Source organism: Phascolarctos cinereus, unplaced genomic scaffold, assembly GCF_003287225.1.
Source record: "Phascolarctos cinereus isolate Bilbo 61053 unplaced genomic scaffold, phaCin_HiC Scaffold_9;HRSCAF=440, whole genome shotgun sequence".
In the NCBI taxonomy this organism is placed as follows: Eukaryota; Metazoa; Chordata; class Mammalia; order Diprotodontia; family Phascolarctidae; genus Phascolarctos; species Phascolarctos cinereus.
Genome location: NW_027556402.1, coordinates 181,302,236 through 181,319,116, shown reverse-complemented (window position 1 = coordinate 181,319,116; position 16,881 = coordinate 181,302,236). Strand labels below are relative to the sequence as shown.

Below are 16,881 nucleotides of genomic sequence, written 5' to 3'. Positions count from 1 at the left end.
AGGAAGTTCCTCTACCAATAAGTCAGCAACCTCTGTACAATTTATGAACCTAGAGCTACCAAAAAGCATTAAGAAACTTAAGAGGCTTTCCTATGACCACACCAGCTTGTATGTGCCACAGGTTTTCCTGGCTTTGAGGATGGCTCTCTATCTATTATACAACACTGCCTCTTGTGGAATACAGAAGCACTATAAAAATACACAAAGTATACTATAAAAGAAAAAAAAAGCTATACATATAAACATACTTTGTGATCTATAAGAACAAGATTCTTATACTTCAACTCATACATTCCAGAGTAGATGGCATTGAAAATAGATGAAAGACTCAAGAATACAAGGCATATTTTGCCTGGTATCTTATCAGCTCCCATATCTCTATGATAATGATTCTAAGATCTATTTATCTATCCCTAACTACTTTTCTAACCTTCAGTCTGCCATCTCCAACTGTCCATTAGACACGTTAAAATGGATGTCCCATAGACATCTTAAACTGCACATGTCCAAAACTAAACTCATGTAAAGGGAATGACTAGAGAACTAGATGATGTTTACCTTTATCTTCTGATTTGAAATTCCTATAAATGCTAGCATATCAGTGGATACAGGAATACTACATAGTGAGATATGACAATTTCTATGTTCCTAATTTTTATGAGTGCATGTGACTTGGTTTAGTCATGGGAGTAGGGAAAGATTTTCACTTATAACCTATCTCAAACTTCTCAGAGGCCACACAGGACCCTTTATTCCTTCCCTTTCATGTGAAGAACACAAGCATCAGCCTATATAGCCCCTCCAAAATCCCCATTTGTAGACCCCTACTACAAAATGGGGGAAGTTCCCACTTAACGCATTTATAACTTGTAAGACTTTCTAATAAGTAGAGCTACTCAAAAGTGGAAAAGGCTGCTTCAAAAGATAGTTTTACCTCATTAGAGGTCTTTTGTGCAAAGGCTAGAGAACCACTAGTATGCTCTTGAGGGGATTCTTGGACTAGATTACCTGCTTTGTCCCTTCCAACTCAGATTCTGGGAAGGAAATTTTCATTCTTCAATTTTTTCATAGGTTATGACACGTAGAGCTGTATGAAGACTTCTAACTCAGATTGAAGAGAGGTATTTAGTTCAGTTCAATCTATATTACTAATATGCATTTTTATATCACTAATATAGAAGGAATTGAATTAAACACGTGTGTATAATATATATGTACATACACATGCACATATATGTGTGTATATACATGTGTATATCTATGCATACATACATACACACACACACACACATATATACATATATATATACATATAAATGAATCTTCATTAAAACAGATGGCATCTTTGCTTAAATGTTAAAGCTGAGCCTTTTCACAACACACTTAAATGCTTTTGTAAAGGACAGCTACAGTTTTAATGTTTTTGTCTTTTAAAGAATGAGAAAATTACTATTAATCCATAATATTATTAATTTTAAGTGAAAGATTTCTGCAGGAAAACAGGTATTATACGTGTTATATAAAAGGAAAGGCTAGGATGGGGACAATATTGGCTTTTTTAGTGGATTTTGGAGGGATGAAGGGACAACTCCAAATGGTCACTCTAACAAAATGCCACCATGTACCAGATATACTTATGTACATATCACAGAATTTTAGCATTAAAAGGGACCTTAGTGGTCAACTAGACCAACCTTCCATATAACGCAGTAATTTTCTCTTCAATGTTCCTGAACAGGTGATGACAGGTGATATAGCAATACAAATTATTTTACATAGGAGACAATACAATTTTGTGGATATTTCTAAATGCCAAAATTTCCATACACTGAAGATCTCTTTGATTTAATTCTGTATACTCGAAAAACATCATACTTAATTGCTGAAACATGAAAGGGAATAAAATTATCTTGTATGGTCAGTCTTGCACATAATGCATTCCTACACTTATCTGTAATAATGCAGAGTTTAATGATGCATTTTTGCCTCATGACTCAATGGGCAAAATTAACCATTCAACTATGGATCAATAGACATTCACTCATAATAGCTTTTAAACTATATTGTTCTTTCTTATTCAGCTAAAGCAAAGCTAGTAAAAAAAAAAGAAAAAAAAACTAAAAAAGGACACTAGAAGTAGAGCATTGAAAGAGAGATATGAATGCAAGTACAAGTCCTTCTTGCTTTCCAATGTGACACCTATAGAATCATAGTATGCAGAGCTGAAAGGGCTCTTGGGGATCGAGTCACACCTCCATTTTACTGACAAAGAAACTGAGATGCAGTAATCTGCTCAGTATCAGGTACCAAACAGCAAAACCAGGCCTTAGACATTTAGAGGAAGGCAACCAAGGATTGTGGGAGAATTGCCAACTTAAAATTAGGTGCAGAAGCTGGGGGTGGTCATTTTAGGAAATAAAGTGTATGTGGGTGCACAAATTCATGACTATCTTCAAGCAAGTTATCTCGTGCAAGAAAGATTAGTTCTGTTTGGCCACAGAGTGCAATGCTAGGAACAATGATGGAAGAGGCAGAAAGGCAGATTCGTCTTGATATAATGAAAAATCTCTTAAAATTTATGGGGTTAATCAAAAGCAGAATAGGTTGCCTCCAGTGGTAGGAGGTTACCCATCACTGGAGATCTTTTAGCAGGGTCTGGATGGCCATTTTGAGGGGATTTCGTAAAGAAGATTAGTATTTGGGCATAGCCTATTCTAGAAGGCCTCTGAGGTCTCTTCCAGCTCCTTGAAATATGGTTAGCTAGAAAGCCTGGATTAGATGGTTGGGAAAGTCTAAGGAAAAAGACAAAGACTATTAGTTCACAGAAAAGTCAAAGATTCTTAGAGTTAGAAGGGACCTCACAGCCCATATAGCTACAGTTATACCTGAACAAAAATCCCTTCTCTAACATATTAGATTAGATTTTCAGTATTCATGAAAAAGGCAGGTAGGTGGCTCAGTGCATAGAGTGTTAGGCCTGGAGTCAGGAAGATGCATCTTCCTGAGTTCAAATCTGGCCTCAGGCACTTACTAGCTGTGTGACCCTGGATAAGTCACTTAACCCTGTTTCTTAATCTGTAAAATGAGCTGGAGATGAAAATGGCAAAGCACTCCAGTATCTCTGCCAAGAAAACCTCAAATGGGGTCATGAAGAGTCAGACAAAACTGAAAATGACTGAACAACAAATTCATTAAAAAATGTGCAAGATAATATAAATGGAACTTAAGATAGCCACTGGGACCCAGGCATCATACATACCACTATTGGACATTTGAAAGAGATTGTTCTTCTCAAACTTCTTGAAAACACTTCCTTTAATTTCAACAAACTGTAATTTCAAACAAAATGACTGTTTTTACAATCATATCAACAATTTTAACTGAAATTTTAAATACAGGTGTCCTTAAGCCATGATTTTAACATACAGTATTTTTGAAATAATGAATCTCTTATTAAATCAATTTAACTCCATTTAGAATTAGAGCAATAAAATTTAGAATTTTAATTTATCATATATCTTGATACTGCTTGAGGTTATAAGAAATTTTCCTTCCACTTACATTATTAGACATCATGATAGTAAGCAGTGATTTGTTGTGTGAATTAAAAGCTACATTGAGAGTTGTTGCTTGAACCATAATGAGAATTGCATGTAGAACTGCCAATACTGATGTTAAGGAAAAACATTTTTTCCATATCTTCTTAATAAGGACATAGTACAAAATATTTTCAAGACATTCAATGAGGAAAAAAGAACTGATCTATTCTCTAACTCCTAAACAGATTTAATTTACTTTTCTTTATAATTTCCGTACTGGATAGTTGATAAACAGCAACACTTGTGAAATTTGGATTTAAAAAAACCCAACAAACTTTAATGTTTGTCATTTAATTGTGCTTGAATGAAAATTCTAATTACTGTGCAAATAGAAGCTTGGAAGTTCAATATTAAATCATATATTAATACTCCTAATTCATATTTTTTCTTACTAAAAGGAATGAGAAAAAGTTAATCCAGATATCATTGTGTTTTTCCCAAATACTATTTGATTTTCCATAGTCTTTTGTGAAGGTAGGATAATTGATTTAAAAAAAACCAACTCTATAAATTCAGTTGGTATCCTTTCCTATGTTCTTTTTCAGAAGTACAAATGTCAAAGACTGCACAAATATTTACTTTTTTTTACAGAATATTTATAGAATACTTGCTTCATTTAGACTGATACGGTCCCTACTCATGTGTTAATGCTGGCATAGCAATTAGCTTTGGATAATTTTTTTCTATCATCAGTTAAGTATTTAATATTTAACTTTTCTGTCTCTAAAACTATGAATTCACGGAGTGAAAAAAACAAAATTTCACTCTTAAAGATGACCCTTCTAGAAATCAGAGGTATAAAACTGTGTTACTATTTGTATTATATCTATAGTATTCCAAAGCATTCTGATAATCCTACTTCCCATATGGGACTGGATGTGAAAGCATTACATTTAATTTTAAATGTTTGTTCTGAATTGACCTCCACCAATATGAACTTTCACCAAAAACAAGAACAGTTCAGGAATAGAAAGAAAAAAAAATCACCAAAACTCCAATATAAGATACAACATGACATAGAAGACAAAGGGTTAGTTATGGAGGTAGGAAGAGTTGAGTTCAAGTCCCATCTCTGAAATACTGGCTATCTCTAATTCTAGGTTTGTGGATAAGCTGTAGATCTGAATCAGGGAAAAGAGTTTTCATACTGGGAGTTTCCCCATACTGATAGAACTAAAGTTTAGAACAAAAAACCCCAACAAGACTATACTGAAGCTTGAGAAATTCTCAAAAATTTCTCCCTACATCCCTCATATTTCAAACTCAGACTTATCTCAGGCATTTTAACCTAGAAGAAAAAAAAAGAGGTAAACAGGTGAATGAAAATAGGGTTAATTATAACGCTGAGGCAAGTATATTCAAAATAACTTGCTCAGAAGTGGCATTGTTTTCTTTTCATATTCTCATATATCTTTCTTTGAAAAACAAAATGAAACAACTCTCCCCCCAATCCCCCCCCCCACAAAACATGAATATAGCTTCAATCCCATTAATATATTGTTTCTCATACTAAAGTTTAAAGCTTATTTCAATTACAAAAAAATTATAGTGGCTGTATTCAGTCCTGGAGTTTGATTCTGTTCACTGCATTTTCATAATGAAATCTCTTGTTTTATTATGTATTCCAAGTAATTCTTACAAAGTATTTTAAAGAATTGTGAATATAATGTTTGTTATATTGATTAAAAATTATTCTTTTAAAATTCTAAAACATCTAGTTCCTGACAAGGAAATAATAGTCTTTAGTTGTATATAAATAAGGCTACTAGTTAATGTTTGTAATTATTTACAACTGCATATTCTAAGTGAATGAATTTGTCAATCAGTTGGATTTTCCAGAGTTTTAAAAGGATACAGACATAAAGCACAGCCATGAAAAAATGAGGAATCAAACCAATATGGGCTCTTTTTCTTTCTTTAGGTTCTGTTGCTGTCCAATAAAGAGCATCTAAAATATCTTGGCCAAATGACGAAAAGAGGCGATCGGCAACCTGAGGAGTGATATAAGAAAAAAAAATGCTTCACTTAGTAGTCATCATTGAGATTGATGTATCAAAACCCTGCTAAAGTATACTGCAAAAATGGCCTAAGTCAAACTTCAGAAACAATTTTTCATCTTAGAGATCATTCCATCACCAGTATCTATTAATTAGTGAGAATATATCCAAGTACAGGGGAAAAACCAAAACACATTTCAGCAATTTAAATGATTCAAAAATAAATCCTTCAGATGAGGGCAAATGATCAATTTAATCCATTTCAAAATACATTTATTAAGCAATTATGTGCAAAGCATTACAGGGGTGGGGAACCTGCAGCCTAAAGGCCACGTGTAGCCCTCTAGGTCCTCAAGTGCGGCCCTCTGACTGAATCCAAACTTCACAGAACAAATCCTTTTTTTAAGGAGATATTTTAATAAGGAGATATTAAGGATCTCATCCTTGTAAGATTCAAAGACAATTCTAGCCAAAAAATACAAAAAACAATCCCTGCCAGTGAGAAACATATATTCTACTGGGAGGCATAATACATAAATAAAGGCAAAATATTTTGAGAAAGGAGATAGTATTAAAACAACTGGGAAAATAAAGAAAGGCTTCCAATAGGAGGTATCACCTGAGCTGAGCTTTGAAGGCAGCTAAGGATACTGAAAGACACAAGTGAGGATAGAGGACATTCCAAGTATGGGAGACAGCTTGTGCTAAGCTGAGGCAGTGGCAATTTGCACTCTCACCAACCAGTATTTAAACACAGAGTCATTATTTGCATACGGCTGACTACCTCATATACTCAAATAATTACTAGATATTTTCAGGTCTCTCCCTTCACGTGTGAATTACATTTGGTCAGAGGGCCGCACTCTCCCCTCTTCCCCAAAATGGCATGCAATCTGATATAGGCCACATATGTATAATCACATTAAACACATTTCCACATTAGTCATGTTTGTGAAAGAAGAATCAGAACAAAAAGGGAAAACCACAAAAAAAAAAGAGAAAAGGGTATGCTTTGATCTGCATTCAGACTCCATAATTCTTTCTCTGGATGTGGATAGCATTTTTCATCATGAGTTTTTTAGAATTGTCTTAGATCACTGCATTGCTGAGAAGAGCTAAGTCTATCAAAATTGGTCATCACACAATGTTGCTGTTACTGTGTGCAATGCTCCCGTAGTTCTGTTGAGCTGAATCTTAAAGATAATCAGGGAAACTAAGAAATATGAGTATAGAACAGTCCAGTCTTGGGGCACAGCTAATACAAAGGCATGGAGATAGGAAATGTAGGGTCCTTTCCAAGAACTAGACAGTAGGCCAGTGTCATTAGATCATTGTGTTTGGGGAAATTTTATCAAATACAGATTTAATCAGGCTAGGTTATAAAAACTTTTTTAAAAATCTAAAAATTCATTACAATGAAGGCAAAACATTTGTTATTCATATTTACTCTTTTCTTCAGCAATTTTTAAATTGTGAATTTCCAGCAAAGGTTGCAAAAAAGTTTCCAACATATATTTAAAGAGTGTTTTTCACTAAAAACACTTAGTAACATTTTCAAGAAGCACTTAATATGACTAAGAAACAGTTATTTTCATTATATAAATTATGGGAATTGAAGTTGAAATTTGATTACTAGTTGATCTGAGAACTAAAAAAAAATCTTCATTCTCCCTATGATGCTTACTACATGTTCTTTTATATTATACACATTAAACTTAAATTATCCATGTGCAAGATATGATAACTGACCCAAACAGATGAACTCAACATTGTCTTGGCAACTATTTCCTTACCTCAAGCATATTGTAGATGATATAAAGTTTAATGACAGACTGTCCTCTTATCAGGTGATACATCATAGAGTAATCAACATAGTGCATCATGAAGAAGCAAATTACCAAGATGACACCCTTCAAAATATCACATATCTGAGCAGGCTGAAGCAAGCGTCTGTCCCTGAAACATATAAATGTAACAAACACATTAGTTCTGTTTCATGTGGTTTCAAAAGAAAAAGCCCCAATTGGACTTAAAATGGAACACATGGAATAATTACATTTTTTTTAAATGCATACAAATCTAAAATACAAGAAAAGTCAAACTGAATCACTTGGTGCTACTATGAAGGTATTGTTTTTTTTTAAACCAATCTGTAATATGAATAATTCACATTTTGATAGCATTTAAATTTTGACAAATCCATTTCTTCACAACACTCCTGAGGCAGAGTATTAGTAACCCCATCTGACAGATCAGGAAAGATACAGTCACAGAGGTCAAGTGATTCCTCCAAGGTCAAACAGAGAGTAAATGAGAACCCAGGTCTCCTGACTCTTACCATCATGCCATGCTGCTTCTCCAGAATAAAGATGGTAAACACTAAAATAAGTATTATATATTAGACAGTAAGTCTTGACAAACTCACACAACTCACTGTTACTATCACTATGATGTCATGGGAAGTGGATTTATATCAATGGATTCCCAGATGTACTACTATGTCTACCATTTGATTATCAAAATCTGCAATTCACTCTGAGGCAGCCAAAAGACCAACCAGGTCTCATAGGAGCTGTAAAGCATTTCTCTTGGAATCACTGTGCAGTCATCATCCAGTCAATAATGATCTCCATACCTTCAGACCTCACTGCTGCCTTTACCACGTAATACTGTATACTATAGCTATTGGTGTTGCTTAGAGCACAATTAGTGCAGGTAAACGGAGACTTGTTCCAGGTACAAACATGGACACGGGGATAAAGCTTTGGCGTTGCCATTCTTGTGCCTTGTCTCTAACAGTTCTCTACCATAAACTGTCTGGGTATGAAATGTCTCCTTTCCCACTGCAACTACACCTGTGGCTGGACTGTCTTTTGGGCTATAGTCATACGCCCCCCCATCCCTGCCCACCAATACACACACACACACACACACACACACACACACACACCCCTCCTAATGCCTCAGGTGAAAACATCCCTAGTTACTTCTGAGGCCTTGGTATGGATTCTCTCTGTTGTTAGTGTTCTTTCCCTACCAAAATTCCTTCCTATTTACCTGTGTATGTGGTGTATTTCTCACCCCCACCTCCCCGCCTTGAGGATGCGAGCTTCTTGGCAACAGGGACTGATGTAGAAGGGCTTTCATTTTTTACCTTAATAGCCTCAGTACCTGAGAAGCAGGGCAGCATAGTGGACAGAGAGAGAGACAGCCTCAAAGTCAGAAAGACCTAGGTTCAAGTTCTAGTTCTCATAGATACTGGCTATGGGACCTTGGGCAAGTTACTTAACTTCTCAGGGTTTTAGGCAACTCATAAAAATTCTAAGTTGCAAAGAAGGAATTGGTAGAGGGAGCTCCCGATACCAATGAAATCCCAGGTTCATTACTATTCCTTTATATCCTCAGCACTCAGCAAGGATGTATATAAAATACAGAATGGTGGACATCTTGGATTCAAGAATGCCAGGGTTCAAATCCAACTTAATGGCTAGCTCCCCTTAAGAGGAGTCACTTAATCTCTCTGTGGTTCATAAAGAAGTTGTGATCCACCTTAGAGGTGGAATTCTCACACTGAGAGTACTCTATGTTGACAAAATCATAGACCTGTCATGTACTTTAGCATCCTCAGGGCTGAGCACAATATCTTAAACTAGCCACATCAGAATGGCTGTGCAGGAGAGTAGAGAGAGCACCATACCAAGCAGCTCTAATTACTCATGCTACAGTAGATAATCTTTGTGAACTACTTGAACAAAAAAACAATTCATCAATCAGTGACCAACCTTCTGGTGATGAATGTTATTCGTCTGGTTTCAAATCCTACTTCTGAAACTTGTTAGTCGTGACCATACACTAAGGCACTTAGTCATTAAATTGTACATACTCAAAGACATAACAATACCACTGTTAAGTAGATATGAGAATGAGGTTCAAAATAGAAGGCAAAGTACCATGTACAGAAATATTTATAGCAGCACTTTTTATAATAGCAAAAGTCTAAGGGAAAGTGAGTGCTCATCAATTATAATAGCTGTACAAATCATAGTACGTGAATGTAATCAGGCATTGAGCCAAAAATGATGAATATGAAGCATTTGGAAAAATGTGGAAAATATTCATTTGAACGAACAGAGCAATTTAGATGGTAACTACAAAAATGTAAAGAAATTAATATTGAAAGACTTAAGGACTCTGATTAATGCTATAGTGGCTAACTGAGATGTTGGAAGACTTGACAGTGAAGCAACTATCCTAGCTATCAGCAAAAAAGGAGGGAATGAAACATATGTTTTCAGGCATAGTCAAAGTAATGATTTATTTAACTTAACTTTACAAAAGTAGGTTCCATTGGAAGAAGGGAGTGCAGTGCCAGAGGGAAAAGGTAGATTTTTTTTAAAGACTAGAACCTCAACAAAATATTTTTATAAATCATTTAACAACTCTGAGTGTCAGTTTCTTTACCTATAGTGACGATAGTGACATGTCAAAGTAGTGTGGTTAGGATTAGAGAAGATGCAAAATTGAAAACCTTAAAGTACCATACAAACTACTCATTATGTAGACACTTCGTGTGTGTGTGTGTGTGTGTGTGTATGTGTGTGTGTGTGTGTGTGTGTGTTAGATTGAAATGACTTGTGTTATCCCCCTACCAGGCTCTTTCATTACTGGGACCCCATCTCACCTTAAGGTTAGGTCTTTTCCACTCCTACCAGAATGCTCTACACATTGGAAGTGGTTAATATTCGTTTTATTTGTTATTCTATTTTTCAAGACCCAAATTTCACTTCCCCAAGAAGCAGCTTTCCTCAATTCCACAAACTAAAAGGGCTATTCATGAATGTGCCTCTTCAATCCTGTACCTAGTACAATGCCTTACAAGTAGTAGATGCTTAATAAATGTCAGCTGAATTATTAGATTGGAATAAATAAAAAACAGGAAATCATAGAATCCTACCCTGTCTTTTAAAAGCTCACTATGGCTGTCACATGTCTGAGATAAATTTTGAGTCAATAATGATTAAATCCAGGGAGGTATAGATAGTCATATCAATTCAAATTCCAGTACCAAGAGTCTGTGGACCAAACCTTCTGGACTAAATTGAAAAAGAATACTGTGAATCTTGATGTAAGCTGAAACATTATGAAATACTCTAAGGTTCTATAACCTATTCTTTTGTGTTCTAATGTATACTTAAGTAAGATTCAGGGAAAGAAATAATTGTAGTAGCATAACAGAAGTGTTTGGTAAATGTACAATACATATTCATTTCTAAGTTTTAAGGTTTAAATTTGCTGAAAAAAATTTATGAAGTGAACTGAATGTAATTTAATTACCAAAAAATAAAGTAAATTAAGGTTTGACTTAAAGGAATCCAGTTGCTATTCTTTTCTCTTTAAATATATTTTATAAAGGCACCTAAAAGTTTCTAATTGTTTTATCACATCATTATAGATTCATACAATTTTAGAGCAGAAAGAGACCTTAAAGATCATTTAGTCCAATATCCTCATGTAACAGATAAGAAAAGTGTGAGGTTAAATGACTTTCAAGATTGAACAGGTAGTTAATAACATATAAATCACTAGAAACTAAATCTTCTGACTTCAAATCTAATGATTTTTGAATTGTATCATATCCCCTCCCAACATGCATCTATACTGAATTAATGAAAAAATGTCTAAAGATGCCTGATGAGAAACTGTCCTGTTGAGTTTTTCCAATAAAAAAATAGTCTTCCTATTATAAATGAAAATGCATTTAATTTTTTAGAACAAATTCCTATCATTCTTATAATTAATAACCACTAAAATAGGAAACATCATCCTTGATGTCATAGAAAAAAAGGTAACATAATTGATACTTTTAAAACACAAAAATCTCTGCTGGTTCTTAAAACAAATTAAAATGGTTATTATACTTGGGGGACACATGACACAAGAAAATATAATGTGATGTTAAAGAATGGAAAATAAATTGCAATAAGCTACATATTACTTAGTTTTGTGACAAAATGGTATATCCCTTGTGACCATTTTATTAAATTACATTGACATTTATGCAAAATGACAGACATTAAATCACTAATTTAAAACCATCATAAAACACATTAAAATTTTGAACCAAACGACATTGTTTTTCAAAATAGAAACATTAATTTCCCCAATCTGATTCATATCTATCTATCTATCTATTTATCTATCTATCTATCTATACACACACATATATAATATAAATATACATATATATATATATATACACATATACACATATAGGCAATATATACATATATATAATACACATATATTTTCTTCATTTTGACCATATTTATGCTATATTGCAGTAGTACAGAAGAAAAAAAGGCCTATGACTGATATTCTATTGCCAACTATGCTTGGTAATGCATATTTCTAGATGTACCAGTAACTTAGCCTGTACAAATAACAGATCATCAAAAGAGTTTGATTTGTTGGTATACAAAATAGTGTGAATTGGCTAGATGTGGTTGCACATTCATTATTGATGCTCCTGGTGGATTGCCTGAACTCAGGAATTCTAGCTACAGGGCTGACCTATGGACAAAGCTAACTGGGTGTCAGAACTAAGTCTTGCACCAACATGATGACCCTGGTCTGTAGAGAGACACCACCAGGCCCATGAAAGGGCTGCCCTTCCAGCCTGGATGAGGTAAGGAGACTCAGTCTCCAAAAAGAAAAACAAAAACAAAACAAAGCAATACAAATACAATACAAAATAATGTGAATTGGGGAAAATGTCTTCATATTTAGACAGTCAAATGAGGTACACCAATAACATGTAGCCATTTGCGTAAATCCCTTCCCAATATTTCATATTTTTACTTTGAGATGCCATGTTGCCAGATGCAAAGTGGTCTATTATTGTGGGGGGAAATATCATAAAAAGAAAACTAATCTAATCCCACCAGATACATATACATTTAAAACCCACAAATAATGCTTTTGAATTTCCATCAACTTTGTGATTTACCTTGAAAATGTTAGTTTACTTCTGATACTAGTAGTTTTCTTCAGATGACACTCGTTCCAAGATGATAGAGTGTTCAAAACAAGAAGGTTCCTCTTATCTCATGCCCTTAATTTTTGTCCCTTAGCTCTTGGCAAGGGCTTGATAAACCCATACTAGTCTTCATTTCAACATAATAACTCAAACCTATCATAACTATAAAACATTGCTGTAATGAAGGAGAGCACTGAAGGAAATCAGTGCTAAGAGAAAGATTTAAGGAGTGAATGCATTCTAGGTATGGGAGACAACTTGTACAAAGGCACTGAGAGCAGAAATAAGAGTGGTGAGCACAAGCAGGAAGAAGAGTAAGAAGGTCATTTTGGGGTTGACCAAAGAGTTTGTAAAGGGTAATAAGACTGAAAAGGTGAGTTGGAACCAGGTTGTGAAGAATTTAAATGTTAAATAGAAGAGTTTGCATTTGATCCTTGGGTAAGAGGGAGCCATTAAAGTTGATTGAGAAAGAAGTTACCTTGTCACACTTGTTCTTTAGAAAACTCACTTTAATAGCAATGTAGAAGATGTATTGAAGAAGGGAGACATTTGACATAGGGAAACCAATTAGAAGGCAATTGTAACACTTCAGACAACAGGTCAAGGGCACATGAACCAAGGTGTTGTCTGTATGAGTACAGAGACGAAGACAGATGTAAGAAGTGGCTGTAGATATAAAACTAATAAGACTTGGCAACTGACTGAATATATGGGTTGAAGGAGAATAAGGAGCTGAGAACGATTCCAAGATTATCAGTAGGGGTGCCTGGAAGATGATGATACCCTCAACAGACACAGATGCTCAGAAGAGGAGTGGGTTTTGGGTAAAAGAGGAATTCTATTTTTTATATGCTAGCCTTTGCTATGGGACATCCAATACTGAATATGATAGTTTCAGTGATAGGGAACCCGCAGCCTAAGGCCACATGTGGCCCTCTGGGTCCTCAAGTGTGGCCTTTTGACTGAGTCCAACTTTTACAGAACAAACAAAGTTTAACAGAACAAATTCCTTTGTTTGTTCTGTAAAAGTTGGACTCAGTCAAAAGGCCACACTTGAGGACCCAGAAGGCTACATGTGGCCTTGAGGCTGCAGGCTCCCCACCCCTGGGAAGTCTGACTAGGGCAGAGAATAAGATTATCACCTACCCTGTTCTAGATTAGCAGTGTTAAACTGAAATAGAAATAATCAAAGGCCACATATTGACTTAGAAAACCACAAATTAACATTACCCATGCTATATTTTTATTTATTTTGTTAAACACTAACCAATTTGAGTTTTGGACATGAGTTTGACACCTCTTCTCTAGACCCCACACTACTCAGTGTTGCCTAAGATATTACTAGCTTTTTAACTGCCACAAAACACCATGAATTCACATGAAGTTATCAAGTCTATTCAAATACCAGATCTTTTTCACAAGAGGTGTTTAGTTATACCTCTCCCATCTTATACTCATGAAGTTAATATTTTATATTCCAAAATAACACTTTAACTTTACCTCAATGATTCATAAGCTCATTAATATGAATACTACTTAACACCAGTCCAGATTGCAACCTTTCAATGCCATCTCACCCTATGTGATTCTTATATATGTGCTCCCAAAGACTCTACAGATAGCTAGCTATTAGTATGTTATGGACCTTCCTCAAATATTTTGACATTTTATTAATATAGAAGTACTTGACCATCCATCAGTTATCCCTTACAAGCCATGTTATTAACCAACCCACTTCCTTTTCCAATCATACATTTCCCATATGATACTTCTTATACTAGGGATGTCAAATTCAAATAGTAATTAGAAAACCACAAATTAACATTATCTACATTGTACTGAATTTTTATTTATTTTGTTAAACATTTCCCGATGGTATCTGAATGTTTCAGTCAGTACTTGGAAGTTTTGCAGGCCTCCAGTTTGACACCTCAGCTTTACACCACTTCTTGTGAATAAGTCATCAATGGATATAAGCTATAGTCGACTTAAGACTTAAATTCATCAAGTGTCTCTTCGGTGACTTTTCAGTCACCCTTAACTTGGATTCTTTAATGATCTGGGTACTTCATCAAGAGAAATTTGTCTTTAAAACGATTTAAAAAAATTTTTTTAGGGAGGAGCAGCTTGGGATCATTAAAAGCACTGTGCAATTTCTCATGGGTAATTTGACTCATTTCCCCTCTATTATTCCATTCTGGGTACAGAATAATGTCTGAGATATATACAGTATACTAATGTATGTATACATAATTCAATGTATCAAGCATCCCACTGAATTTCATACTCTTGACACAAGGTATTTTTCATCCATTTGGTTTTTCCTTTAGAAACTGTTAGCCTGATTCTTTTCATATAAGCAGGGTTCTCACTAAGGAGGCTTTCTGAAGTTCTGGGGTTTGATGCAATTTGCACTTTACATTTTACATATTATATTTAGCCCAATGTTCTAAACTGTGGAGATTTTTGAAACCTTATGTCAGCTGACCCTCTTCAGTTTTGTGTCAAATTTGCAACTTTGTCTGCAAATCTGATAATCTAAACCATCTATGCATTTATCAAATCACATACAAAAATGTCAAAATTATAGGACCAAGGACAGGCCCATGGGTGTACTCAACTAGTGCTACTGAGACAGTAATGGCTACCCTTGTGGCTCAGTTATTCAATAGTTCCAAACCATCTAAAATGAGCGCTGCATTTGGAGATAGAGAAACTAGGTTCAAATACTGCTTTTGTCATTTCCTATGAATTAGTGGTTGGTCATTTAACCTCTCTGAACCTCATTCTTCTTATCTGAAAAATGAAAGAGGAAAATTGGATGAGATGAACTTTCAGCTCTACATCTGTGCTCCTGCTCCATGAAATCTAGCTTATATCTTTCCATCTATATCCGTGAGACTTTGTCAACTACAGTACTATTTTTATGGAACTCTTTTTGTAACTTTATTTTATCCATTACCTTTTTGCAGAACCAATTATCAGCATTAGGTAGGGTATGACTATGTCCTGGGGTAAATCTCTTAACTTTTCTGGGCTATAGTTTCCTCATCTGTAAAGTCAGGGGGACTGGACTAGATAATGTCTGTGGTCCCGCCCAACTTTAAATCAATAAGAATATGAGAAAATTCTTTTAGAATATATTCTAATTCAGTTTTTTTCTTTTAGCTCCTTATTTAGCATACATTTGGAAGAACACATTATATATGTGTGTGTAAACATATACATATCTATCTATCTTTACACTCACATATTTTAACGTCCAATTCAAAATTTCAACTTCACTCCAATTTCTAGCCCAAACAAATTTATTGCAAATCTCCAGACAGGTGGATTGCTTATCTGATTACAGAAATTCACACTCTGATAAAGTTATAATCTTCTCTTAATTGGCTGTCATGGAAATAACTACGGTATTCAGATTAAGGATCATGGCTTCAATTGAAGAGTTAGAAGAAGAAGGTAGACCCTTGAGAAACAAAAGTCTTGTTTTCATATAAGTACCTTTGAAAAATGAAGAGGAAAGTTTAGGTTTAGAGCCAGAATTGTTTTTAAAGGCTAGGCTTTTGTGAAATTTTGTGTGGGTATGTTAAAAGTGGCATAGCCTCTAAAAATTAAAAAAGACCTAGTGTTACAAATACAGTACATACCAAGCATCTTGGTTCAATGATATGACTTCTTTGTAACTGTAATAATTATTTCTCTTTGTGCCTTTGAAATTATATAAGAATAACTAGTATTTCCTGCTCTCATGTTTAAAAAAGATGAATAATTTTGAAATACTTTTCTAACACTCCACTTCAGGTATTAATTTTTCTTCACAAATGTTAGTTACACATGACATAAAATAAATCACAATGTAAGATGATAACAATTGCATTACATATACACAGAAATGTAGGGAAAATGTCAGGCTATAAAACAAAGCAGAAATGTACCAACCTGATTTTTAGCCCAGAACACGAACTATTGCAATTATATTTACTTTTTTTTTTCCAGCGGGTGAGAGGACAAGATAGGACAAGGTGAGACATATAGGAGGTATCTAGACCTTAGATCTCATCAGTGCAGGATGTACACAGATCACAGACTCTTCTGTAACTTCTAGTTTAGAGAGCTGCCTTGGGGGCATTCAGATGTTGAACAACCAATGGACACACAGAATATGTTAGAGTGGGACCTGAAGCCTACTTCCTGTCTCCAACTTCAGCTTTCTATCCATGTAGTTATGCTGCCTCTTGCCTCAAAA

At 34.7% G+C, this 16,881-nt stretch overlaps 1 protein-coding gene across 1 annotated transcript in view; it reads right to left on the bottom strand.

The window, feature by feature from the left end:
- TAPT1 (transmembrane anterior posterior transformation 1) overlaps nt 1-16,881 on the bottom strand; it is a 90,489-nt gene that overhangs the window by 22,357 nt on the left and 51,251 nt on the right. Inside the window, exons 5-8 of the mRNA XM_020992882.2 lie at nt 7,390-7,552; nt 5,455-5,590; nt 3,562-3,659; nt 3,260-3,329 (exon numbers count right to left, since the gene is read on the bottom strand). Coding sequence (XP_020848541.2) covers nt 3,260-3,329; nt 3,562-3,659; nt 5,455-5,590; nt 7,390-7,552 — 467 coding nt within the window. The remainder of the gene's footprint in view (nt 1-3,259; nt 3,330-3,561; nt 3,660-5,454; nt 5,591-7,389; nt 7,553-16,881) is intronic.